The sequence below is a fragment of the Podarcis gaigeae genome, assembly GCF_964106915.1.
Source record: "Podarcis gaigeae genome assembly, chromosome: 6".
In the NCBI taxonomy this organism is placed as follows: Eukaryota; Metazoa; Chordata; class Lepidosauria; order Squamata; family Lacertidae; genus Podarcis; species Podarcis gaigeae.
The window spans coordinates 29,803,170-29,830,825 of NC_139682.1; the positions used below are offsets into that span (position 1 = coordinate 29,803,170).

The window sequence follows — 27,656 nt, forward strand, 5'->3', positions numbered from 1 at the left end:
GGGTCCTTTACCTTTACCAAGTTTGGACTGCAGACTCTGCTTACTAGATAAATTAGAGGTGGGGATCCTCAAGTTCAGGGGCCAAAGGTATTGCTCCAAGCTTCTCTATCTGGCCCTCAGGATTTTATCCACCCTCTTCCCCTCATCAGCCCTGCTTCATGCCCTCCTTCCATGCTTTCTCCTGGCTGTATCACATCCTTGAACTCTGGTAGTGATTTCTGCTTGTCCGGATGGAGAATAGAGGAGGATGTGCAACTGTTTGCAGAAACAAGCACACTGCACAAAGGTAAAATTTAATTTGTTGTTTCACCCACTTTTGCCTCTGGCCCCCGGCAACAGTGACATATGGCCCTCCAAAGGTTGTCCAGAAAAGACAGTGACCCTTAGGCTAAAGGAGGCTCTCCACCTCTATGATAAATGTAGTGGTAGCTTTTCTTGACCTCAGGCTTGGTTGTTCCTGCCCACAAACAGTTTCAGAAGGCAAGCTGCTCTGTCCCCAAATTACTTGTTATAAACACACACACCACGTAATATATATAAATTACTGCATATGGAATTGTTTTAATTGTTTTTACATATGTAACCTTTTTAGTGGTGCAGTAAAAAAAAACTTGCACATTTGCAAAGCTAAACAGGGTCCGGTCCGATTTCGAATTGGATAGGGGATGGAGTTTCCTGCATTGCAGGGGGTGGACTAGTTCACCCTTGGGGTCCCTTCCAGCTCTATAATTTTATGATTCTGATATGCTATTGCTATATTTTAAATAGCCCTGGAATGCCTCATGGGAAGTGAGACATTCATGAAATAAATAAACGTGACTCTCCTCTTTAACCTCGTCATGGCAGAGTACCTCACGCAGTGGTGGAGAGTTGCTGGATAAGGAATAAACTTTCAGACATTTCCCCTTCTAGCATTTTGCACACAAGGGACAATTCAGAACCTTGGTTTGTTCCAAGAGAGAACGGAGGATCAAACTGAAGAGGGAGTAACAGCATTTAATTATCCTTAGAGATATTCAAAGAAGAGTGAACTCAAGAACAGTTCATGCTAATGTTGAACAAAGCAGAAGCTCTTCCACCTCTAAGCAGAAGTCAAAAGAAGTGCGGTGGATCCTTAGAGACTAACCACTCAATTGTGAATTTAGCTTTTGCAGGCAATTGCTAATCGTGATTAACATCTGCATCATCCCATGAATGCAAAGAGCGCACTTGGACAACAGGACTTCCCCCTATTCCTTCCCTCTGCCCCCGTGTGCTCCCTAAACTTGTTCTGGCTTTCCCCCCAAGTCTCAGGAGCAGATCTGGGGAGGGCTGCAGAACACAGGGGGAGTCCAATTGCACAAGTGGAAATCTTTGCATGGATGGGACAGTTACCTAGCCTTACACTGGATACAAGCCCCAGTCTCTTAGCCATGACACTATAGCATGCATGATGTAGGATTCATAGAGGTATGCTCTTTCTGCTAACATGCATATTCCTCTGGAGTTCATCTACACAGAAAACTGAGGTGCACTCTGGATTCTCGCTGGCGGAAGTATACATAAGGGAGTCACTCAAGTCTAAATAGTACAGAAGCGAAGAGCTTACTTGGATGTACCCTGTTCAGTTTATATGAACACAGCAACAAACAATCGGACAGGGGGCTCAACCAGCCCAAAATGAGAGATTGAATCTGGGGTCTTCAGCATGTAAAGCACACATTTGACCACTGAGCTGCAGGCCTTGCCCTAAAGGGAAATAGGCAATCACCTTGTACTGTCAGATCATTTGTCCAGCTACCTCAGTATTGGATTTTTTTGATTGGCAAGAACTCTCTAGGCTCAGGCAGAAGTATTTTGTATCACTTGCTACCTGACCCTTTTATTAACTAGAGATAACAGGTGTTGAACCTTCTGGGTCCTGAGTTATGGTGCCTCCCTGAGCGTGAGTAATGGGCTCTTGTGTAAGTTTTAAGCAGTGGTTTCAGAGGGGACCATTTCCCAGCTCTACCTGCAGATGCCCAGGACTGAGACTGGGTTCTTCTACATGCACAGCATGCTGTCTACCATTGGGTTATGGACTTTTTCAGTAGCAATGGCCATATCTTTGCAGCAATAGGGGAAAACCTATCAAGAAAAGCAGTATCAGCATAATTAAATGGCCTTGCATTGCTCCAGGCTACTTCGAGCTAGAAGTAATAAATTTGAGGCTTGCAAATGTAAAAATGAGTGGTATCTTGTAAATGGGAACCACTCTGAAGTTATCATTTAAATAAAACTAGCTGTCAGTAAGCATACCTAAAGGCACAACTGCAGAATGTGGTGATTGACAAGATACGCAGAATGGTTTAAGGATATTTCTGGGATAACCCCAGTAGTACCAGAGCCTTGGGAGAAGTAGTCTGGAAATGAATGGAAGAGTGCTGTCACAACTCACAAACAATACTTTTCAATCAGCTATTATACAGTAATAGAAGAAACACTTTTAAAAAAAAGTAATAAATGTGCAAGCATTTCTCTTAGGTATCTTCCCCCAATAATTTCCCATTTGAGGTGCAATGGGAAAAACACCTGCCCGTTTAGTTCCCATTTATAGAACTTTGCATTCTCCATGGCTGCATTTAACGGGACAAACTATAGGTCTTGAATAACAAGCAGTGAGCAGAGGGGCAGGGTGGAAATACAGTGCCTTTGAATGAAACCTTTCATAGGCACCCCCCCCAATAATTTAAGAAAATTATTAGTTATATTATGCTTTGTAAAATCACAAAATTATGTTGGTATTTTTTCTTTTCCTTGTTTGACGATAGTTACCTTTTAAAATACATTCAGTAATGAGTTAAAACAAAGCCACTCCCGATCTAGAGAGGGGGTGGGGTTGCGGGCTCTCGACCCATCAACAATCTCGCGGGGCTGGCGTCAGCCCCGCGAGAAGCGGGGATTCCCCCTAGCTCATTAATATTCACCGCCCACGGCGGCAGCCAATCGGCTGCCGCAAAGGGCGGGCCCTCACAGGTTCACTTAAGGTCGGGGCAGCCCGGGGCTCGCCCCTTTCGTTCCCCCAGCAGCAGCGGTTTGGAGGTCTTGAGCCCCCCCAATATTTTTTATAAGTCGGTATGGGCCCCCGCCCCCCCAATATTTTTTATAAGTCGGCGCCCCTGAAACCTTTGGGACAGAAGCGGAGCTTGTGGTTCTCCAGATGTTGTTGAACTGCAACTTACACCATCCCCAACCATTGTGCTGGCTGGGGCTGATGGCGGTTGAAGTCCAACAACATCTGGAGAGCCACACTCCTCCACTTTGCATACTCCATTACTCCCTTGTGCATCCATCCATTGATGGTGTCGTTTCAACCCCATATGACATATGCACAGACCCCCGTTTCCTCCATTCCTAGTTTAGTATTATAGCACACAGCTGGAAGCAGGGAAAATGTTCAAGAAACATTTCTGATGCTACCCTTGCTTGGTAGTGGTGGGGGCCATGTTGCTGGCAATCATATGCTGAAGTTTTGGATTTCTCCACTGTTTTGTATGGACAGAGGTGAGAACTGGTGGAGGGGGAAGAAAATAAAAGCTTTGAAAGGAAACAGGAAATTCAATTTCCAGACATTACAAGGGACAATTTGTAACTTAGTGTTCTTCTACTTCTGAGAGTATGCCCAGGATCTCATTGTTCCTCTTTCATGTCAGTCACAGTAGTGACTTTCTTCATTAGCAAAGAACAATGGGGGGCAAGCGAAGGCTGGTTTCTCACTACACAGTTGGGCAGAATATTGCCTGCGGACTATATTTGTATCTTCAGCTCTCTGAGGGTATACACTGGGCTAAAAAGAAAATCAAATCAAACTGGGAACCAGGTGGCACATCCAAAATCCTGGCAAAATCCATATGGCAATGCTAATTTCAATGCAAATAAGTGGCTCCCAACCCTCTGTTTGCCTTGTAACATTAATACAGGGGCATAGTAACTCCCTGACTTCAAGCACAAAGTCTGGAAATAGGCCTGGCTAGGAGAGGGAGAAGGATAACTATCCCTACCATTTCCTGTCAATTTTCACCCAGAAATGACTCTCCCAATCTCCACATTTGTATTGCCTCAACAAACTTGGATCTAGGAAAATGGGTTGAGGTGACCTCAAGTTGTAAACTAACTCTGATTTGTTAACTGACGGGAATCTGAAAACACAGTTTAATCTTAGGTCGTTTCAAAATCATGATACTTGCAACAAATCACAGTTTACGTAGTTCAGATGTCACAGAGGACTGTGGTTAATTCTAAAGCTACTGGTCTCCCCCTTGCATATGTGGGGAAAAGGAGAAAGCTTGCAAGCACAAGGCATGTGCAAGCTCGTCTTTAAAGTGCTAACATATGGTTGAGCATTATGTCCAAACTGAGCCATGATGTGCTTGCTGCATGGCCAGAACGGAGGCAGAAGCTAAACATTTCCCCTGCCCTCACTATTTACAGTAATGGTGGTTTTCTGTTTTTCACAGCAGTTAAAAGAGTTAACTAGAAAGACAGAGCATATATGGGGTGAGGAGCATAAAGTTTAAATGCCCTAGAGTTTTAATAATCTCATGTAAGTGATGCAGCATGAGCAATGATGAACAATTGGAAGTTCAGTGTCAGGGTACACAGTCGGAGTGAGTTGATTCACATTAAAGGAGAAAAATGAAATAGTCAGAAATGGTCGACTCCATCAATACAGATAAATAGCTCGGAGCCTTTAGGGGAAAAGGTGTCAAAGCAAGATGTGCCTGTCACTTGGTGAAAAGCATTAAGGAGAATCAAATCATCACATCTAGGTGTTGCCAAACATAAGAAATAGGCAGGCAAAGACTTGGGGACAGCTCCAGTTATTAAAGAAAGGGTGGGCTAACAGACATTTGTCCCTATTTTTTTGCATATATAGGAAGTAATATTAGGAGAGGGTGAGAACTGTAAGCAGAAACCTCAGAATTACCAGAGAATTAAAAAGTTGATAAGTAATTAAATGACCACCAGGAGATCTTAAGGCTTGGGTTAGCAGATATTGGCATCATCTATCCAATTTCAGTGAAATATACCCGTATATAATGGTGGACAGAGCTATGGTCATTGCTATAAACTGAAGCCAAGCTAGTCAAGACACCTTGGAACAGATTTGGACTGTCCCAGTTCCTCTAGATGGTGCTACTGTTAACCAGTTTTAAGCCTCTTGATTTCTGCTTACGACAGTTGGCACTAAAATAAATAAGTAAAATAAACCCCTATTTCTTGTCCAGAGCAGGGCAGAGTTGTCTTTGTCTGATTAGATGACTTTATTTCAATCTAGAATTAAGATCTGCTACAGCTAATGTCAAATCAGTCTACTTGGTATCATTGCGAATTTAGGGAGAGATTTGTTTTAAGGCAGAGAAAATACACATTGTGGCAAGGCATTCTGTGAGCTCTTAAAGAGGAAGCAGGGAGCTGAAAGCAGATTACTTGGGGCAGGTACTTCGCTGGATGATAACAGCTGAATTAGCATTTTATTTTTTAGTCAAATACAAACTATCTCTACAGGAACAGCTGCTAAACTATCTGCAAGGTTCAAAGAGTAATATAATAATAATAATTATTTTTTTCTTCACTGGCACATCCTTTAGATTCCTGTGTAAGCCTCTTAGGAAAGGCTATGCCAGCTGGTAAAGAATGAAGATTATAATGTACTCAAAAGCACAGAGGCAGAGTAGTGAAGGCATTCAAAGTTGGGAGCTCCCCCCTCCCCCCCTCCCCATTTGTGCAGAGTAAGACTAATGCTTGAAAGGGTTAAGGTGAGGGAGGAAATTGTGCAACTTGCAGAACAGGTGTCCTTGTTGAAAACCCAAGGACGGGGAGATTGCTAATCCTGTATTCCACAGCATGATCAAATCACCAAGCAACAGATATAAATAAAAAAAGGCAGGAAATGAGGAATTTAGATATAAGTGTGTCAGCGAGAAAATGAAGATTCATTGTGAAGAGGCTGGGGAGAGAAGAAGAAAAAGGAACGATATGACAGAAGGCACAATTGACAAACAAAAATATTGGAGAGATAATCTTGGCAAAAAGGCAGACAAAAGGCAGCAGCATCTACACTGAACACAGCCCTATGTTATTATTGTTATTTTACACACACACCCCTTTGCATTAGAAAAAAAGATGAGGTTTTCCTCTCTAGGTTTGCTTTGTCATAAATGTGAGCAAGAACTAAACCAAAATAATAAAGCTGCAATGAAAAAGAAGCCAGCTTCACTTTGTTTACTTCGTCACTGGGAGGAAAGTAAATTTGCTTTGTGGGAGCAGCAGCACCTGTTCCAAAGCACATAAACCTCTCTGGCTTTGATACTTCAAGTGTATGCAGCCATTTAGCAGCCCGCAAAAAACTTAACCCTCTGTGTGCTGAACAGTTTGTAGCAGTTTCCTGGTTTAGTGCACATCAAAATAATACGTATCTAACACCCAGCCAGCTGTAGGGAAATATTAAGCGCCCTGGCTTGCCAAGTTGTAGACGAATCATGGCTGCGAGAGAACTCTATGGACTTTCCCTTTGTTAGCCTGTAGACAGTGAACAGTGTGAATAGTGCACTGCAGAGTGAAATTTATAGGGGGCTGCTTAAGAGACTGCCATGCCAAATGAAATTGTGCTGATGAAAAATCAGCTGACATCCAATATGCATGACTTGACAAGACACCAACTCTAGTCTTCTGTGTTCCAAGCCCTGGGTTCCTGGCCACTTATCTTTTTCTATCTTCATGACAATTAAGCAGAATTTCTACGACTGCTAATCCAGCAAACTAGGTACAATAAATTAGCAATTAATCTGCAAAGATTGCTCAGGTGATTAAACTTGTAGTGATTAAACTACAAACAAATAAATCTCAAAATAAATTTATAAAAGCAGAAACCCAGCTGCTGAAATCAGCTGCTTCCAAAGGAAGTTCTTATATCAAGCCTTCCTAAACAAATGGATACTACTTCAAGGTCTCTTCACTTATAAGGAGGAAGCCAGTTTGCCTGATCAGCTGAGGTTGGGTTTACCCATGTGGGAAGTTCTCTGCTCACATGGCAAGAAAATCACTGACAGCTGCATGGAAAGCTGCTTCATACTAAGCCAGACCACTGGCCCATGTATGGCACTATCATCTACTGCAGTGTTTCCCAACCTTGGGTCTCCAGCTGCTTTTGGACTACAACTCCCATCATCCCTAGCTAGCAGTACCAGTGGTCAGGGATGGAGGGAAATGTAGTCCGAAAACAGCTAGAGACCAAAGGTTGGGAAACACTGATCTACTGGCAGTAGCTCTCAAAGGTCTCAGGACTTCCATCTTGGTTATACTATTTTATCACATTTTATCCCACCCTTCCTCCACAGAGTTGAGGGTGACATAAATGTCCTGCTTTTATCCTAATAACATTCCCGCAAGGTAGGTTTGGTTGAATAAAGGCCCCAGGTTACCCAATAAGCTTCAGGGCAAGAGCAGTTACAGGAACAGAGGTCTATGACCAATGCTCCAACTTCTACAACACACTGCCTCTGGCTCCTTTTAACTGAAGATGTGGGGACTGAACCTGGGATCTTCTGCATGCAAAGCACAACCTATGCTGTGATCAGTTGAGCTGTGTGGTTATTGCATGTTACCATATGATGGACATGGTTGTGTGAATCAGGCCTTGGACAAAACAAAGCAAGCCAGTGACTGCTCTGATTCCCAGCATGAGATGAAGAAGATCAAACAAACTCCCGGAAGAGTGATCTCAGGGAGACATCCCATGAAAATAAGGAGATTGCCCACCTCCCACTAGTCATCAGCATCCCTTGCCACTCCAGCAAGGGCTGTGTGCATTTCCAGTGACTATGGAATTGCAGGCAAACACTATGACTCCCAGCCCTACCAATAATCCCCTCTCCACAAAAATGCAAAGGGGTTGGGAGGTGCCAGGCTGAAGCTTGTATCTTGCCAACTTACAGAGATCCAACTATGAAACATATTCCTAGTCACAAGCTCATTGGTCCAGAAAGTCCAGAAAGGACTCTCAGTGTTTTGCCATCCTGTTATTCACTCCACATGATCAAGATTGTGGAGGGAGGGAGGGAGGGAGGGCGAGCGCCCAGCCAAGCATGCTGCCTCCTGTCCACATTTGGAGCTTGTCTGCAAAAAGGAAAGCATTCTGAACATGCATGTGCTCTTTTTGTGGTTGGGAATTCTGCACAATCATACGCATGGAAGATGGAGCAAGCAAACCAACAGATTCAAATTACAGTGGTACCTCGAGTTAAATACGCTTCAGGTTACATACGCTTCTGATTACAGACTCCGCTAACCCATAAATAGTACCTCGGGTTAAGAACTTTGCTTCAGGATGAGAACAGAAATTGCACGGCAGCTGCGCTGCAGCAGCGGGAGGCCCCATTAGCTAAAGTGGTGCTTCAGGTTAAGAACAGTTTCAGGTTAAGAATGGACTTCCAGAATGAATTAAGTACGTAACCAGAGGTACCACTGTACAAGAAAGGAGGTTCTAACTAAACATTACTAAGAACGTTGTAACAGTAAGAGCTGTTTTGGTGGTGGAATGGACTACTGCAGAAGATGGCAGACTCTTGTTCACTGGAGGTTTTAAAGCGTATGTCAGAGATTACGTAGTTCTGATTCCTGCATTGCAGGGTCCCTTCCAACTTCATTTTCTAATTATTATTTTTGTTTCTTTTGCGGACAAGCACCACTCTTTCCATGTGAACTTAATTGTGTGGAGGGAATAATGTTGAATTAGGGATAGGATGAAGGGATCAAATGTCAGATGCTAATCCCAGACAAATCAAAAGCAAAGCCATCCAGGAACTAATCTATTATTCCTTCAACACAATCCAGATCTCAGTGTGCCAAAAGCAGAGATCAACCGCACTGCAGAAATATGGCCACGGAGTATATAGCTCTATATGACTTTAGCAAAAGAAGCAAGACAGACTAAAAGAGGGAATATATACAATACGTTCATAACTTTTACATGTGCTACTGTAAAACATGCACATAAGATTGTTTTAGGGACTTAGACTGTGCCTCTGAAATGCTTAGTAACTACCATCTGCCATGTCTGAAGCAGCTTTTACAGCTTTTTAAAATTGTTTCAAAGCAGGTAAAAGGCATCTGCTTTCATGTAGCCTTTTATGCTTTCTTACTTTTCAAAAACCACTTTTCCTTGGACTATGTGCAATCTCTCCCGCCAGCAGATGGCACGGGAATCTGTGGTCCTCTATAAGTTGATGGACTACAACTCTGAAAATGGGGGGGGGGGTAATGGAAGTCACAGTCCAACAACCTTTGCTAGGTCACATTTTCCCCACCCCATTTCCTTCTAGCATGTTCAAGAATGAAACATCCAATAATTATTTTAGAAATTCACCAGACCCGGTGCAATCTGAGCTTTGCTTTAGTCTCTTTTCCTGCTTTGCTGATGTGCATTTCATATGACCATGGGAAGGGGTTGCAATTAAGAATCTGATAAAGGATTTATCCCCTGAAATGAGGTTCTCTCTGGTGTTTATAAGGTTATCAAGTTTCTAGCACTACAGTGGTGCCCTGCAAGACGAATGCCTCGCAAGACGAAAGGGTTTTCCGTTTTTTGAGGCACTTCGCAAGACGAATTTCCCTATGGGCTTGCTTCGCAAGAAGAAAGCCCATAGGGAAATCTCCGGGGACCTCTTTTAAATGCTGGCGGTGGGGAGCAAAGCCTCCCCCCCCCCGCCGGCCTTCAGAAGAGGTCCAGGAAGGCCGGTGGGGGCCGAAAGGCTTTGCTCCCCACCGCCAGCATTTTAAAAGCAGTCCGGGATAGCAGGGAAGCGCTTCCCGCTATCCCGGATGGCTTTTGAAGGCAGGCGGGGGGAGCAAAGACTTTTGCCCCCCCCCCCGCCGGCCTTCAGAAGAGGTCCAGGACCTCTTCTGAAGGCTGGCGGGGGGCAAAAGTCTTTGCTCCCCCCTGCCTGCCTTTCCGGGAGAGCGGAGAAACGCAGCACGTTTCTCCGCTGTCCCGGACGGCTTTTGAAGGCAGGCGGAGGGGAGCAAAGACTTTCGCCCCCCGCCCACCTTCAGAAGAGGTCCAGGACCTCTTCTGAAGGCTGGCGGGGGGCAAAAGTCTTTGTCCCCCCTGCCTGCCTTCCCGGGGGCTTTAAAATCGCCCCGGGACAGCGGAGAAGTCCTCCACTGTCCCGGGGCGATTTTTAAATGCTGGTGGGCGGTAGCGAAGGCTTCAGCGAAGGGACAGCGGACGTCAGCGGGGTTTTTTTAAAATGCTGGGGGTGGGAAGAAAAGCCCTTGTTTCCCCCCCCCAGCCTTCAGAAGAGGTTGGGGGACAGACTGTCCCGGACCTGGTCTGAAGGCGGTTTCCATAGGAACGCATTAATTGATTTTTAATGCATTCCTATGGGAAACCGTGCTTCGCAAGACGAAAAACTCGCAAGACGAAAAAACTTGCGGAACGAATTAATTTCGTCTTGCGAGGCACCACTGTATATCAAAGGGTCTAGTACCAAGGCATCAGTAAGCGGGGAGGCTAGCCCTACGCTGCTCTACACAAATAATTATCTGCACACAGGCGAAGAGTAATGGAGTAATCATCAATGCTCCATTCAAGTGAGCTATAAAAGTGCAGAAAGTTAGAAAACTACATCAGAATTAAAAAAGAAAGACATTGGCCTCATTAAAGTTAAACATATTCATGGTACTTGTCACCTACACAAAACAATATAAAATGCAGAACCATTTTCAAACACATTTTAATTTAAATTGGTTTCTCCACCTGCTTCTCCTTTCGTAGATCTAACCACCTGGAACTCTTCCAGTGGGCGGATCTAAACTGTCAGGAAGTATTTGAGTCTCGTATGCCTGCTCTTTTTCTTTTGGCAGGCTTAAGTTCAGTGCAACCACCAGAGAGCACAAAAGTTGTCATTAAGGACAGTTGGTCTCTGAAACTTAATGGATGAAATTACCAATTAGAGATTTTCAGCCCAGAAATGCTGCTACCCATATCCATGGGGTGAGTGGAAGATTTCTCAAATAATCTGACTTTCAGATATTAAGAGTCTCTAGCCTTGTTCAAAGCCTAAGCACAACTGGTGCATAGAGACAGTAGCTTCAGGGATAGGCAACGTGGTGCCCTTTAGATGTTGTTGGACTACCACTTTCATCAGCCCCTGTTAGTATGGCCAATAGTCAGAGATGATGAGAGAAGCTGTAGTTCAGCTGGAAGGTACCATGCTGCTACTCCTGCCATAGCTTATGTCCTCTCAAAATTACGAATAAGCAAAACTAGGAAAAATACATTTAGATGATAATCACAACACGGTAATATGAAATAGATATGAAGTTATTCACTGCAAAGCTGGTGGGTGGAGATGGGCCTATTTCTCTGCACTAGTCATCCCTTCATCTTTGCACTTCCAGTAGCAGTTACTGGGGTGAGCATCAGAGGTCTTTGAAACTTGAAGGAGAAATACTCCCACAGACTGCTGTGATCTACTGGGTGTATAAGGGATATATACTATATTTTCTGATGTTTGCAATACCCTGAGTTTTAGTTGTTTTTTAGGCAAGCTTTTGTTGAAGTCCTAGCTTTGAAGAAGAAAAGGTAAATTGGTAATTTATTGTTAAAGAACACCTTGTATTTTTATGCATTGAACCGCCCTGAGATCTGCGGATGAAGGGCGGTTATACCAATTTAATAAGTAATAAAATAAACCAAAGCAAAATCAAACGAAAAACAGTGCAGATTTGTTTCTTTCAAAAAAGAAAAGAAAAGCATGGCATCATCAAGAAAAACAAACATACTAACTTTCAGCGGTAAGGTGGACAAGGAATTTACCTGTTTTTGTTCTTCTCCTAAACTGTCCCACATCGATGCAACAATTTTTGATACATCCCCAAAGGTAGCGTTGGGGTTTTGTCCTTTGATAGCGGCTTGTGTATCTCTGAAAAACAGGGCATAAGCTGACACTGGCTTCTGGGGTTCATTGGGATCCTTCTTTTTCTTCTTCTTTTGGTTTTTCGGCTTTTTGCCCAAATCTGTTAGTGGTCTCTTCTCTCCAGTTACCTGTCAAAAGTCAAGACAGAATTGTTAATTATCACCATTCAGTTCAGTCCTGGTTCAGATTAAAAATTCAAGACAACTTGGAATGATAGGGAAGGTAGCCAACAACTCAAGAAAACTAAGAACCCTTATAAGTAGCCTTCCGTATAGTTGCTTGTGATCTTCCGTTCTTAAGGAAGTATGATGCCACTGAGTCAAGATAGGCCCATGATTCCTTTTATAGATGCTCCATTCATAATTCTGAATTTTTGACATCTTTACCATCCCATACTTGATCTTTATACAAATTACTGCAAGTAGTTCTGAGTGCCACCACTTTTGCTGTTATGCTAAGGGTAGGTTCACACATGCATGAGTATTATTTGATTGATCGTGCAGCAGCTGGATTTATGAATTTGCTTCATTGGAAAGTCCTTATGGTTCATGTGGCATAAGATAATAATATCCCTCTTCAGGTACCCTACAGCTGACTTTAGGAAATATGGGAGGGCAGTGGGGACCACCAAACTAGCTCCAACCCCCAGTCACCATTTTAAAGTGGGGAGTCTGCTGTACCCATAGAAACTCCCCATGTGTTTTAGAACCTGGGAAAACTAGGAAAACAATGAGCAGGGGAAGCTCCCTACTACTTCAGGTGTTCATCTTTCAATTCATGGAGGGTAACCAGGACAGGAGTGGGTGTGTAGCTCTTCCCTACTGCCCCTCTCATACATTTACTTGACTTTAGATGCAGAACTTCTGAAAAGGGCTAATATAAACATTCTTTCTGAACAGTTTGGTCAGGGATGGCTCATTCAAATACATAAGCCATCATTTAATGGCTGGAAGAAGCAGACCATTTGGATCCCTTCCAGTCAGGATTCAGAACTCATCATGGGACTGAAGCAGCCTTGGTCGCACTGGTCAATGATCTCCAGTGGGCTAGGGACAAAGGTGAGAGCTGTTTCCTAGTTCTGCTGGATCTCTCAGAGGCTTTTGATACCATCAACCATAACATCCTTCTGGACCATCTAGAGGGGCTGGGAGCTGGGGGCACTGTCATAAAGTGGTTCCGCTCCTTCCTCCTGGACTGTGTTCAGAAAGTGGTGGGGGGGGATGAGTGTTCAGTCCCCTGGGCTCTCACTTGTGGGGTGCTTCAGGGTTCTGTCCTCTCCCCCATGCTTTTCAACATCTACATGCAGCTGCTGGGAGAGATCATCAGGGGGTTTGGGCTGGGTGTTCAGCAATATGCGGATGATACCCAGCTCTACCTCTCTTTCAAATTAGAACCAGTGAAGGTGGTGAAGGTACTGTGTACGTGTCTGGAGGTGGTTGGAGGATGGATGGCGGCTAACAGATTGAGGTTGAATCCTGACAAGACAGAAGTACTGTTTTTGGGGGGCAGGAGGCGGGCAGGTGTGGAGGACTCCTTGGTCCTGAATGGGGTAACCGTGCCCCTGAAGGACCAGGTGTGCAGCCTGGGAGTCATTCTGGACTCACAGCTATCCATGGAGGCACAGGTCAATTCTGTGTCTAAGGCAGCTGTTTACCAGCTCCATCTGGTACGCAGGCTGAGACCCTATCTGCCCGCGGACTGTCTTGTCAGAGTGGTGCATGCTCTAGTTATCTCTCACTTGGTTTACTGCAATGCACTCTATGTGGGGCTACCTTTGAAGAAGACCTGGAAACTACAACTAATCCAGAATGTGGCAGCTAGACTGGTGCCTGCGAGTGGCCGCCAAGACCACATAACACCAGTCTTGAAAGATCTACATTGGCTCCCAGTGCGTTTCCAAGAACAATGGTGCTGACCTTTAAAGCCCTAAACAGCCTCGGTTCAGTATACCTGAAGGAGCATCTCCACCCCCATCGTTCTGCCCAGACACTAAGGACCAGTGCCAAGGGCCTTCTGGTGGTTCCCTCACTGAGAGAAGCCAAGTTACAGTGAACCAGGCAGAGGGCCTTCTCGGTAGTGGCACCTGCCCTGTGGAACACCCTCCCACTAGATGTCAAAGAGAAGAACAACTACCAGACTTTTAGAAGACATCTGAAGGCAGCCCTGTTTAGGGAAGCTTTTAATGTTTAACAGACCACTGTATTTTAATATTTTGTTGGAAGCTGCCCAGAGTGGCTGGGGAAACCCAGCCAGATGGGTGAGGTATAAATAATAAATGTTTGTTTGTTTGTTTGTTTGTTTGTTTGTTTAATGAGACAGTCATCAAGAAGGGGGAAAGGAAGAGCAACCTGCTGCCACAGCAACCAAGGAAGGGAAAAGGGAAATCATAGGTAAGTGAATGGCTAAAGGGGGTGAGTGAGTGAGTGAGTGAGTGAGTGAGTGAGGCATGGTAAGGAGGGAGTCATCTTCAACTCATATTACAGTCCTAACTGGGGAAGAAACCTGAGTGATGTAAAGTTCAAATTCCAAGCCAGGGAATGGCAGACTTTTGTGGCATTGTAGGCACTGCCATATACCAAGTCAGACCATTGGTCTATCTAGTTCAATATTGTCTACACTGACTGGCAGAAACTCTTCAGAGTTTTCAGGCACGAATCATTCCCAGCCCTTTTTGGAGATGTTGGGCATCCTGTATGCAGAGTGTGCACTCTTATCACCAAGCTGTGGTCTTTCCTATTAGGTAATGGTGTGGACATTTTGGGAGAAAATGCTCCGTAATCTCCCCTCAAATCTAGCCTGCCTCTTTTGCCGGGCCCCTGCATTTTTAAAGGTCTTGCCATTGATTTGCAGGCAGGGGCCTGTCTTTGTTGCCTGCGTTATTCTGCAATGAACATCTTGGACACTGAAACTGCTGTAGGAATAAATAATAATAATTCATATTGTACTGTTAACCTTGCTCACATTTTTAAGAGCTGTATATTGTATCAAAGCCCTCCTCAAAGTCTGATTAATGGGTTTGCCACACACTTTGCTGCTCATATTGTCACTTCTCCAAAGACAGTAATGATTAGGTTAGCTGAGCATGTCCTCCCCACAGTGAAGCCCAGGCTCTGTTTACATGGCTCCCTGCATCAGCTATGTTAGGATTCTTCGCAGCCTGTGGGCTGAGAACTTGCACCGACACTCTGTGAATAAGGGGTGTGTTTTCGTGTGTGAGCAAAAGAGGGGGAGAGAGGCCCTTTCATTTCTCCTTTCTAAGTGGCAGTCAAAGAGTTCTATTCCAGCTACGCCTTGGCACTGAACTTTAACCTTCCCTGTTCTCCAGAATCACTCTGCAGTTTCTTTCACTTGTCTCTATGTTGCCGAGATTTACAAATGTCAAAACTGCTTTCTGTGTGGGTGTAGCAATGCTTTCCTTCATTCTCTGTTGCGAACGTCAAGGCTAAAGATCAAAAGCAACAACGTTTGCAAGAAATATCAGATTCTTCTCCTCTGCTTTCCCCCACGGACCTGTAATCTCCCTCAGCGATTCTGGCAAAACATCTCCCTGGGGAGTTTCAAGTTTCTCTCACTAACCAACCCCTCTCTCTCTTTTTCTGCCTGTGATCTCTGTAGTCATTTCCAAATCACTGCAGGTTCATTCAACAGTTCATACATTTCACCATAACCTACTGACAGAAGTTTAAACATCTTTCCCGTTTCTTTTTCCCAGACACATCAAGTCCAGCTTTGAGATCACTGAAATTTTCACCATCAGAGACCCTTTTTATAAGGTCTAGAGATACAGCAGGAGAAGGTGATATAATCCTGAAGGGGTAAAACTGCACTGTGCTACGTCAGACTTCAGGGCTGTGTGCACCATTTTTTAATGAGCAACCATATAACTATTCCCTGCCAAACAACAACACTAGCACATGAGGGAAAGGGGCTCTATTCCAGCCTGTTCTCTGTTGTGTCTAAATACAGAACCTGACATTTGTCCCTACTGAAATTAATTTTGTTAGTTTGAGCCCAGTTCTCCAATCTATTAAGGTCGTTTTGAATTCTGATTCTGTCTTCTGCAGTGCTATCCCTCCCAGTTTGGTGTCATCTGCAAATTGGATGAGCACCCCCTCAATTCCTTCATCCAAGTCATTTATAAATATTTTGAACGACAATGGGCCTAGGAGAGAACTTCGTGGCACCCCACTTGACACTTTCCCCCAGGATGACGAGGAACCATGAATGAGTACTCTTTGGGTTTGGTCAATCAACCAGCTACAAATCCACCTAACAGTGGCCTCATTCAACTCATATTTTACCAGCTTCCTTGCAAGAATATCATAGTGTGTCAAAATATACTACGTCCACAGCATTCCCCTGATCCATCAACCTTGTAACTCCATCAAAAAGAAAGAAAGAAAAGAAATGGAAAGAGATGCCCACCACTACTGCAAGGTACATGGAGGAAGCCATCTTTTACTTTGTACAATTCCCCAGAAAAGGAAAGTGTACAGTATTATGATTTACAGTGGCTTCCTGGGAGTATTTTTATACACTTAGGAAAAGAAAACTGTGCAGTCACAGAGGAGGTATTAGCTGCTGCAGGCAGTTGTAAAATCTCAAGAATGAAAGATATAGCCCTTGGACCACCTTGTAAGCACTTTAGTTTTTGCAAAACTGGGTGGATTATCCTAAAAGGTATGCCCGCAAACAGGCAAGATGGTGCCAATTCTATGAACATGTGAAACCAGCATGGGATGGAAATTATTTGATCCAATCATCCCATCCGCATATCACTTAGAGGGAGGATTATTATTTCTTACTGATGGTGGACAATTTACAAGCTTGCAGTGATACTTTTTAAAAATAAACCATCCATGAAAATCCAAAAGAGAAAACAAAAGGAGAGGTGAAAGAATCATAGAGGAAATCACTGGTAGGAGAGGTCGGAGCAGAGTACCTACATTATGGTTGGTCCTCAGGCAGTTTGACTGACCTCATTTATATACTACCTTTATGCCAAGTCACTTTACAAGTTTAGCTCGCCTTGATGACATCATTTAAAGTATTCTGCAGCTGGCTGTATAGTTCTGTATAGATTATGCCTCCAGGTATTGGAACTTCCTCCTTGGAGACATACAATTGCCATTGCCAGCCTTTAGAATCTAGTGAGAGACTTGTTTATTCACCCAGGCCTTTGGGAATGAAGTGCCCTGGGACCCAGTAGCTGCACAGGTAGAACTAGAGTACCACAATACCATGCTTTCCATTTTAAATGGAGTTTTGGGTGGGAACAGTCTTTGCACATGTGGAACCGCTGATTAGTTCTAGATGACCCCCGGGGTTCCTTCCAACTCTACAATTCTATGATAAATAAAGGAACCAATGAGTTCTAGTGCAGATTGTTATTAATCTGTGCTGTTAACATAAGAACACGGGAAGAGTGCTGCTGGGTCAGGTCAACGAGCCATCTAATCTAGCATCCTATTCGTACTGTGGGTAACCAGTTGCCTATGGGAAGTCCAAAAGCAAGACCTGAGCACAACAGCACTCTACTTACTAGAGGGGCAATCTATCTCTGGTCCTTGACGCAAATGTACATCCACAACCAAATCATGTATATAATACAAAAGGTAAAGGGACCCCTGACCGTTAGGTCCAGTCATGGACGACTCTGGGGTTGCGGTGCTCATCTCGCTTTATTGGCTGAGGGAACCGGCATACAGCTTCTGGGTCATGTGGCCAGCATGACTAAGCCGCTTCTGGCGAACCAGAGCAGCACACAGAAGCACCGTTTACCTTCCCGCCGGAGTGGTACCTATTTTATCTACTCGCACTTTGACATGCTTTAGAACTGCTAGGTCGGCAGGAGCAGGGACCGAGCAACGGGAGCTCACCCTGTCGCGGGGATTCAAACCATCAACCTTCTGATCAGCAAGCCCTAGGCTCTGTGGTTTAACCCACGTCCCTGTATATAATACTAGTTGGCTGCATTGCCCTTTTAGACATAGGTTTCCTTGGATAAAGTCTGTTACTTTGTGAGGGGCGTATGTATGTGAAAGAGAGATCTGCCGATAGATATAGGTATAAATAGAGACAGAGATGATAGAGATAGAGATAGAGATAGAGATGATAGAGATAGAGATGATAGAGATAGAGATATATAGATAGAGATAGATATATGCTTAAATATTGGATAGGTAACTAAATACCAAGACCACACAACACAATCCCCACTTCCCTAGAAAAATAACAGAGTAAAGTCAAATGATGCATTTGTAGTCAACTACTAAGCACACGATGCAACCTAAAACCATACATGCAAGAAGGCAGGGCCTGTTCTCAAAGGGCAGACAGGCTTCTCTGAATGAAGCTGGATTCATAACTGCTTCTGACACCTCGATGGCAGGTACTTTACGCACTTCAACAACTCTGCTACGTACAGTGGATATAAACTTAAGCAAGAATATGCAATTTGAAAAAAGGAAGGCAAAAAAGCACTCTCAAAAGTTAGGACGCAATGAAATCTGAATACCAAACCATTAAGGGGGGGGGGGAATAATCCAGTATGTCAGTCTGTCAGTCACTCAGCCAACAGGAGAAACTTCTGCAAGGGTGGTTTTTGCAAGTACTACTGCCAAAAGTGCTTGAAACCTGCCGAGTGTAAAAGAATTCATGTTTATTGGGAACAGTCCGAGAAAAGTGGGAAGGGCAGGAATAATAATGTTCTCCACTCACCCAGTCCTGACTGGCCATTAAGCTCATTTTTAATGTGCTGGCATTCGTCAAATGGACAGCTGCCCACTAGTAACAAGACGCAAGAGTTCTCGCCCTCTTTCCTCCATCCCACCCACAATGCTATTAATCAAAAGAAAGAAACTGGATTGGTTTCTTAAAAGTGAAAGTTTCACCCTATTATTAGGGAGGGGGTGGAGTTAATGTTGACGTTTTACTTTACAAAAATGTAGATGTATATTGCTTTTAATTGTATCTGTAGAAAATAAAAGGGGAGACAAAAGAAAGAAGATTTGGGTCTAAGAGAAAGCTGCATTCCAATAAAAGAAGAAGCCAGAATTATCAGGGTCAGGAATATTTGGAACAGGTGGGCCCTTCTGAAATCATGGGTTGAGTTGTGGGGAGATGAGTTGAAGGAGGAAAAGAAGGGGAGCAAAGAAAAAAAGAGAATAATTTGTTCTGCCTCTTCCACTGTTCCCCCAGCAGGCCTGTCTAGCTCTCCCACTATCCCTCAGAGTAATTTGTCTTGATCAGCATTGGTTAATATTGGTTATACTGGCCAATGCTCCCCTCCGAACACAGTGTTTTCAGGGGTGAAGGGAGGACTGAAGCTCCCTGTTTTCCTGAGGTGGTTGATGAATAGAGGGACTAGCAGATTCTTGTGTAAGGCCCAACAAGGTTTTCCCAACAGCTTACAACAACTCACCACCTTGTTTAGGACAGCAAGGTAAACCAACCCAAACCCACTCTCACCCAAAACTTTGCCATGTTTCTCAAATGTGTTTTTCAGGCAGATTCTTTTCGATCCCAAGCCACGCCACTCAATTTATGGGAAAATGCTGGGTTTGGGAATAGGAGCATTGGAGAGGGTATCTCAGAACCCTCCCTATGGGATCCGGTGGAGGGAGTATCTGCCTTCAGTCATCCTCTTTAGGGTCTGGGAGGGGAGATCTCTTGGTGACCAGTCTTCAAAGAGGACTCCCCTCAAGATGCAGTTAAACCCTAGTTTCAGGCTCTCCTCCCATGGTCTCTCAATTCCTTGAATGCTGCAGGGTTTTTAAAGCCTGCTTCCTCTCTCCACCTGTCACTGGACCTCATGAAAACCAGCTGTGTCTGCCTGCTGGCTGGCATCTGAGAGAGCCCTGTGCTGCCTGGTGCTTCTGGGCAGAGTCCTTTGTCAGTATCCCAGTTTTGCTACATTGGATCCCAGAAGATCTGGTTGTGGCAGTCATAAAGTCACAGGCAGCATGATGCTATTTGGGAAGGGGCAAGCCCCAGGGGCTCACTGCAGCCACCTTCACTGTTGTCAGCCCTGTTATCAGGGCAACCTGGCCAGCACTTCCCTGCTGCTCTAAATAGTTACTGACCTTGCACTGTGGTTGGATACTTTTGACCTGTGAAAAGCCATCGAAAAAAGGAGGCTCTTTTTGCAGTTACCAAATGTTTTCAAGAAGCCTCCCTCTTTCAGCTCAGCCCTCGTAATAATTTAATTAAGTAATTAGTAAAATACCAAACCAAGTGCATATTGCATTCGGTAATTAAGTATTAAATTATGTGGATGTTACTTATTGAACGTACCTTTTCAGTTCTGCAACCATTAATTAAAAACTGAATCTAAAGTCTTGAGAAATAAGAGAAAACCGGGACGGGGGAGGGGAAACAGTTTTTCTGTGAAAACAGGATTTCAAGTGGTAAAAGCCACAGACAGAAAATACAGTGGCATTGGGGGTGGGGGGCTCATGCAGCTTTGTGGATAGATTCCCAGTTCTCCTACTGAAGGAGTAAATGCAACAGGGCTAATAGGACTAATTCAAATAAGAAAATGGATTTACGGCAATATTACTTTGGGTGTTCTTGTTCAAAGGTTTGGGCAGATTTGCCCAGGGGGCTTGCTTAGAAAGTCATGCAAACTTTGTAACCACAGTGGTCAACACTTATGTCACATGCAGAAATAAGTCATGTGATGGTATTCAGTGGTATCTGTCCACCAAAAGATGGAATCTATCATTGGAACAGGAGAGGGAGGCATCACTGACAATTCCCCCACTGGACTTCTCTCACTCTGCTCAGAGCAGACTTAGTGAAATGCAGGGAGTTGCAGTAGGGTGATTGCCGAAAATTCTCTTCTTCCTCTGCTCCACTCATAGGGTTAGGTTCAATCAGTGGATGGACACCATTTGATACCACTAATACAGTCCAAATGGCTGTGACTGTGTATTCTGGCATCCTTACACAAATAATAGGGAGGGTATCTGTTCCCAACATGCACTCAGGAATGAAAAAATGCAAGTCCTTGTTTCAAAATACACATGTCTTTGTACATGCATGTGGTTCTGCATATATAAAAACATAACATGGGGATGAGCCTTATCCATCAGTGTTGGTAGGAAGCTGCACATGTTCCCAAAGACTTGAAATTTTCAGTATCCTATACAGTGAATTAAGTGACTCCAAGTCAGGACCTTTTCTTGCACTGTTCTCCTCCTGTTCTTAGGTTCACATATACAAGACAATCTTGGATCCATTTTTTTGTGTACAACAAGTGTGAGAAAGGCAACAGCACAAGCATATGTCTGCCATGTTTTTAAAGCCTGACGTTAAGAGTATAGCAACAATTGTCAATTGCATGAAGCCATGCAGAGGGTAGGTCAGGTTCCCATCAAAGCTGAAGCTTTACTGGGCTGGCAAGAGTTCACTCATCATTCAGTGTAGCCCAGACCTTAAAAGCCTTTATAGCACAAAGCACTCTCGTCATATTTGCTAATGCACTGAGTCCCTGATAACATGCCATGAACATCAAGCAATAATGGATTAAAGTTCACGCACTAGGCTGGCACACAACAAAAAATAAAAAATGGACTTTTAGCAGCACTGTTAGTTCTGAACATAATCAAAATTGTTTCTATGTTTTAACTAAGAGGAATTGCCCATGTTTTGTTTCAGCTAAGAAGACATACCCAAACACAGAACAGGGTAATCTTATCAGGGTTGGCCTTAGCTACGAAGTCTAGAGAGGCTCTGTTCTGCTCTCCTGAGTGGGTCTGCATCTCCTTCGCCCCATTCCCTGATTGCCCATATATTCTACCAGACAGATATCCCCAGCTCCATTACCCCATTAGTAACATCACTACAATCCCCTTTACTGCAACTGGTTTCTCACAAGCATAGAGACCAGTAACACTGGGTATTCAGCTTCTTACTGCAAGATTACTCTCCCAATATTTTTGCTAAACATGTTCAAATCAAACATCTACTGCCATTCAATGCCACTTACTGAAAACAAAAATGAAAGCATCAGTTAAACTTAATTAAAATAGAGAATATTACCAATGCAGCACTAAAGCACCAGTCACAGCTTGTTCTTTTCCTTCTAGACACCAAAGACCTACACAAATAGCACCTTTTTCAGAAGGAAAACAAGAAGGAACATTGGTGGAACTGTCTGGAAGGCCATTAAAAGCCCCAGGACAAATGTCTCAACTGCCCGATGACTACAATTAATATTTTTCCCAAAGGAAATACCATTCCAATATCAATAAGCGAAGCAGTGCATTTTTAGAGGGAAAGGATTTTCACTGACAACATTTTACCACTTTATAGGACTAGTAAAGGTAAAGGTACCCCTGCCCGTACAGGCCAGTCTTGCCAGACTCTAGGGTTGTGCGCTCATGTCACTCTAGAGGCCGGGAGCCAGCGCTGTCCGCAGACACTTCTGGGTCACGTGGCCAGCGTGACAAGCTGCATCTGGTGAGCCAGAGCAGCACACGGAACGCCATTTACCTTCCTGCTGGTAAGTGGTCCCTATTTATCTACTTGCACCCGGAGGTGCTTTCGAACTGCTAGGTTGGCAGGCGCTGGGACCAAGCGACGGGAGCGCACCCCGCCGCGGGGATTCGAACCGCCGACCATGCGATCGGCAAGTCCTAGGCGCTGAGGTTTTACCCACAGCGCCACCCGCATCCGTATACTTTATAGGACTAAGTAAGGGTAAAGAGTTTTCACTGTTGACTATGGCAGCAATTCTAAATCCCACCTGGGAGTGGCAAGGCTGAGTGGAATGGCAGAGCCCCCACTGCACCCGATTGGCTGAATTTAAAAGAGGGTCTTGTGAAAGTGGTATCAAAATTAAGTTCTTCTGCATTACAGTTTTTTTGGGGGGGAATTATGATATGACAGATTTAAGCTCAGTGATGCTGTTGAGAAGATAGCACAAAAATGAATACAACATGTTGTTTAAACTAGAGGTGGGAAACTTTGGACCCCTCAGATGTTGCTAGGCTGCAACTGCCACAATTCCTAACCATTCCTCATGGTGTTTGCGAGTTGGCAGTCCAACCACATATAGAGAACCACAGATTCTCCAACCCTGGTTTGGACTACCCGAACAACAAATTTTCACATAAGACACAAACAGCACAAAATACAAATATAGAAATAACAATGTCCAAAGGCTTAACTTGCAATTTGTACTCAATTCAGAAATGAAAGTAAAAAATGAACCACAAAGGAACAGTAATACATTGAACATGGTGTCTGAAGTATATTTCTGGAAACATCTGAGCACTGGAGCCATGTTGCTTTAGAATAAAAAGGGCTCTTGGGTCAGTTTATTGATCTTGCAAAGAAGAATTTAAAGGGTAAGGCACAGCGTCATCAGTACGTTGATGACACAGAGCTCCTGTGACATATGAAACAGGAGGTGCCTGACTCAGCAATGGACTGGGTGAAAGCCAATAAACTGAAATCAAGTTCTAGCAAGACAGAGGCCCAGTGTCAGAGTGGTTCATTAAAAGAGGTAAAATGCAAGGAGAGGAGGAAGCCATTGGGGTAGAGGGGCATATTGGAGCAGGGGAATGGTTGATGTGAAAGGGGTTCAGGGCCCTCTTCTGCTGCTTCTGTACTCCAATGGTCCCCAATGGAAACAGCCTTTTCTTCAGCCACATGAACCACTGGATTATAATGACATAGATTCATCTATTATGTGTCTTCTGGATCTGAAGTTATAGGAAGGGAGCAAACTGCTTCGTTCTCCTAGCTCTCAACTAAATTTCCAGCAGGCTTCTTCCAATATGCTGTAGATGGTGCTAGAAGATCACTAGTTTCGGAAGGGACACTTATTTCTCAGAAATATATGCCAAACTATCCTTTATTGTTACAAATTCAACTTTACTGTAGAAATTTACTTTAATACATACAGAAAATTTTCATTCTGCAGCCACTTACAGTTCCCTACCCGGACTTTAAGGCAGGGTTAGACAACCCTGTGTTCTGGACTATAACTCCTATCAGTCATAGTAAGCATGGGCAATGATCAGGGTTTATGGGAGTTGTAGTACAGAACATCTGCATGGCACCAAGTTGCCTATCCCTGCTTTAAAATCATGGAAGAGGAGACCTCAAAATACCTTCTAAACATTCAACTCGCCACCTCCTACTGACCAGCTTACTTTTGTCCAGGGATACACTTTTTGATCATGTACAAGAGCCTCCTACAAACACTCTGACTAGTTGCAAACTTCCTTTAAGACTTCTTTCTACTCCTTGGTCTGTCCTCTATTTCCCTCCACCCCACTCTTTCACTGTTGCTTATAAAACAAAGAACGACCTCTCTTTTTCTGTGAACGTGGGAATGATTCTAAACAATGCTGGGGAGGCAAAAAGTCTCAGTGTGTCCTCTAGCATCATCACAGATAGTTTTCCATGATATCAAAGGTGCTACTTACAATGTAGGGTATCTGCCCAGGGCTTGTTTTGATACCCTAGATTGTGAGTAGCACTTGAACCGCAGTTTAAGAAACCATATCTTCCTCAAAGCTGGGGTGGAAAGGGAGAGGTAAGGAGGGAGTAGCACAAGGCTAACTCTTGGTGTGATCAACTATAGTTTATACTATAAACTATGCACTGTAATAATTATATATGAACGAGGTTACGTTGCATGAAGAATCCAAATGGAAATCTATCACTCAATTATATTGCACACATTTTATGGACAACAATCGCTCTGCTTATAACAGGATACATAACTAAACATCCAAATCATCAAAGCAATGGACACAAACTAGTCTAAGTTAATCACTTCCATGTACCACAGAGGGATGCGGGTGGTGCTGTGGTCTAAACCACTGAGCCTCTTGGGCTTGCCAAACAGAAGGTCGGTGGTTCAAATTTCAGCGACGGGGTGAGCTCCCATTGCTCGGTTCCTGCTCCTGCCAACCTAGCAGTTCAAAAGCATGCCAAAAACTGCAAGTAGATAAATAGGTACCGCTCCCGCGGGAAGGTAAATTACGTTTCCGTGCGCAGCTCTGGTTTTGGTGTTCTGTTGCACCAGAGGCGGCTTAGTCATGCTGGCCACATGACCCAGAAAAACTGCCTGCGGACAAACGCCGGCTCCCTTGGCCTGTAAAGCAAGATGAGAACCGCAACCCCAGAGTCATCTGCAACTGGACTTAACTGTCAGGGGTCCTTTACCTTTACCTTTATGTACCATAGATTACAACTGAAATTAAGGGGACTTAACTTGTGACAGATCATGAACAATGTGTAAAGGTAAAGGTAAAGGCAAGGTAAAGGACCCCTGGACAGTTAAGTCCAGTCAAAGGCAACTATGGGGTGCAGTGCTTATCTAGTTTTTCAGGCCAAGGGAGCAGACATTTATCCAAATATAGCTTTATGGGTCATGTGGCCAGCATAACTAAACCACAACTGGTGCAGGGAGGACTGTGATGACTGCCAAAGAGCACAGTGATGCCATTTACCTTCCTGCTGCAGTGGTACCTGCTTATCTACTTGCACTGGTATGCTTTCAAACTGCTAGGTTGGCAGAAGCTGGGACAGAGCAATGGGAGCTTGCCCCGTTGCACGGATTTGAACTGCTGACCTTCTGATTGGCAAGCCCAAGAGGCTGACCATATATATTATGGAGATAAAAGCTACTCTTACAAAGGTTTGTTTCTCTAGGAAATGTGGAATAAAAAAACAAGGCTGAGGATATGTATATATATATTAGTATGACCTCACAGTCTAAAATACGAAGGGGATTTTTATTTCACAGAATCTTTCTGTATTACATATACTCATTCCATTTGTCTGCTCACTAACATCAACACATCCAGAATCTATTGACTGCTAGCCAAAGCAGAATGGCAAGAATTTCCCCTGAAGCCTAACAGACCTTCTGCTTTACCGACTAACTTAACAATTATTACATAAAAAAAAAAAATCCCAAATCTATCTGAGTTAAAATATAGTGAAAGCCTTCTCTGTTATTTCATTCTGGTGATGAGGTGGCAAACTGCTCAACTGAAACCCCAGCTGGATATCTGTGTTTTCCCATTTTCTTTCTCCAAACAAATATGAGAATTTTGCTTCTACAGAAAAAAAATGTTTGCAACTGGCAAAAATTGTGTGTGAGGGGATACTAAGCCATGCATTTATTGTCATAGTCCTAACCTGGAAGGACAGTACAAAATGATACAGTTGGCATCTTCGGTGAGACAGAAAAAGATTTAGGGGGAAAAGACTCTTTCTGAATTAGCTACCTTAATTGCTCTATTTATTATATGCATCAATATAGCACTACTGTGCTTGATATAATTTGCAAAGCTGACATGTCTTCCAATTTCTTAGCTTAGAAATATTCTTTGCAGACAGCCTTAGTTATCAAGAAAGTCTCTCTCCTTCTCTCTCTCTGAAGGAAAAACAAAATATCTTTGGTTTGACTGCTGCACATTATTTCCGCCATTGCAGGCTGGCTGCCACTGTCAAACACTATGTCTGTCAAAACAGGCATGGCTGCACGTACCTTATAATGTGATTCTGTCTCCTCTTCCTGAGTAGAACTGGAGGGAGATGGTGTAGCAGATTTGCTTCCGGGGGGTGATGGGGAACCATGGGTAACACCGCTCCTCAAACCCATCTGAGAAATCAGCTGTGACTGGCTGAGGGCACTCATGTGACCGGTATACATCCCTGCTCGATTGATCAGGGGAACTTGATGGTTGGACTCATAGGAAGTGGCTTCTGAGTGGACCATCTCCTGGATCTGAGTTAGGAGAATATTACTTTTTAATTAAAATTGTATTATATTTATTGTCTTATAAAAATTATATTATGATGCAGGCTGGGCATGGTTGTTACTGGGAAGTTAATCAACTAGCAAAAACTAATCTGTTCCATGCTGGGTAAAAGTTGCTCCTAGTTTAAAGCACTGAGATCTTTCTTCAATTATTTGCTGTTCTCAGAACGGTTTCATTACACAGAACAATGCAATGGATTACACATCTTTGTTTTCATTTTATTTTCAATTTGGAGAATATTTGGCAACATTTAGTTGCCAAATAAAAAGGTATACTATATGGTTAAAATTAATATAAACTTATGGTATCTTAACAGGCTGGCAGTCCATGAGATTCAAATGCCATGCAACCCACAGAAAGGACTACAATGAAAGGCTGCTTGCAGCAGCGCTCCTCTGACAGTTGTCAGCAATGCTCAGTTGTTGAATTGGGACATGTCAGATTTTGGGGGCAACACAAAGGCAAATTGTGTCAGCACAGTGCAGCAGGTTTGCCAATTGTGTCCTTACTGTTTCCTTTTCAAAATGGCCATACCATTTTTTTTTTGGAAATCAAACGTGATATTGTTTTTATTTTAAAAAGCCAAAGTCAAAACATGTGCTTGTATGATCATAAACAGCAACAACGCAGGACTCTCTTCTTGAATACTTAAGGAAACATAAAGAGATGGAGACTCCAAATTTTGATCCAAAGGACCACAGAATATTTTGTAGTAACAGAATGTTAAACTTGATGTAGTAGAACAGTGAAGTCTGTTTTCTCAGTTGTGTGTGGATATTTTTTAAAAAAGCAGTTAAATAGTAATTTTAAACTTGATGAACTGGGGGCATGCTTTGAAAACAGAAAGTGAGAGGAGTCTGGAAAGAAGTTCCAAATCATGGGTTAGAAAAGGGAAACATCAAATTCAATTTAAAGAATGACAATG

At 43.6% G+C, this 27,656-nt stretch overlaps 1 protein-coding gene and 1 long non-coding RNA gene across 8 annotated transcripts in view; one reads left to right on the plus strand and one right to left on the minus strand.

The window, feature by feature from the left end:
* The window catches only part of LOC310848004, a 102,527-nt gene that overhangs the window by 40,021 nt on the left and 34,850 nt on the right, over window positions 1-27,656 (plus strand). The gene's annotated exons all lie outside the window — the stretch shown is intronic.
* Window positions 1-27,656, minus strand: part of TOX2 (TOX high mobility group box family member 2) — a 256,694-nt gene that overhangs the window by 25,084 nt on the left and 203,954 nt on the right. For 5 of the 7 annotated variants that reach the window (XM_083746262.1, XM_083746259.1, XM_083746261.1 and 2 more), the window contains 2 exons: window positions 26,458-26,697; window positions 11,840-12,067 (listed from right to left, as the gene is read on the minus strand). In XM_083746262.1, the coding sequence (XP_083602388.1) occupies window positions 11,840-12,067; window positions 26,458-26,697 (468 nt within the window). The remainder of the gene's footprint in view (window positions 1-11,839; window positions 12,068-26,457; window positions 26,698-27,656) is intronic. The other 2 variants (XM_083746263.1, XM_083746264.1) reach the window with 1 other exon arrangement.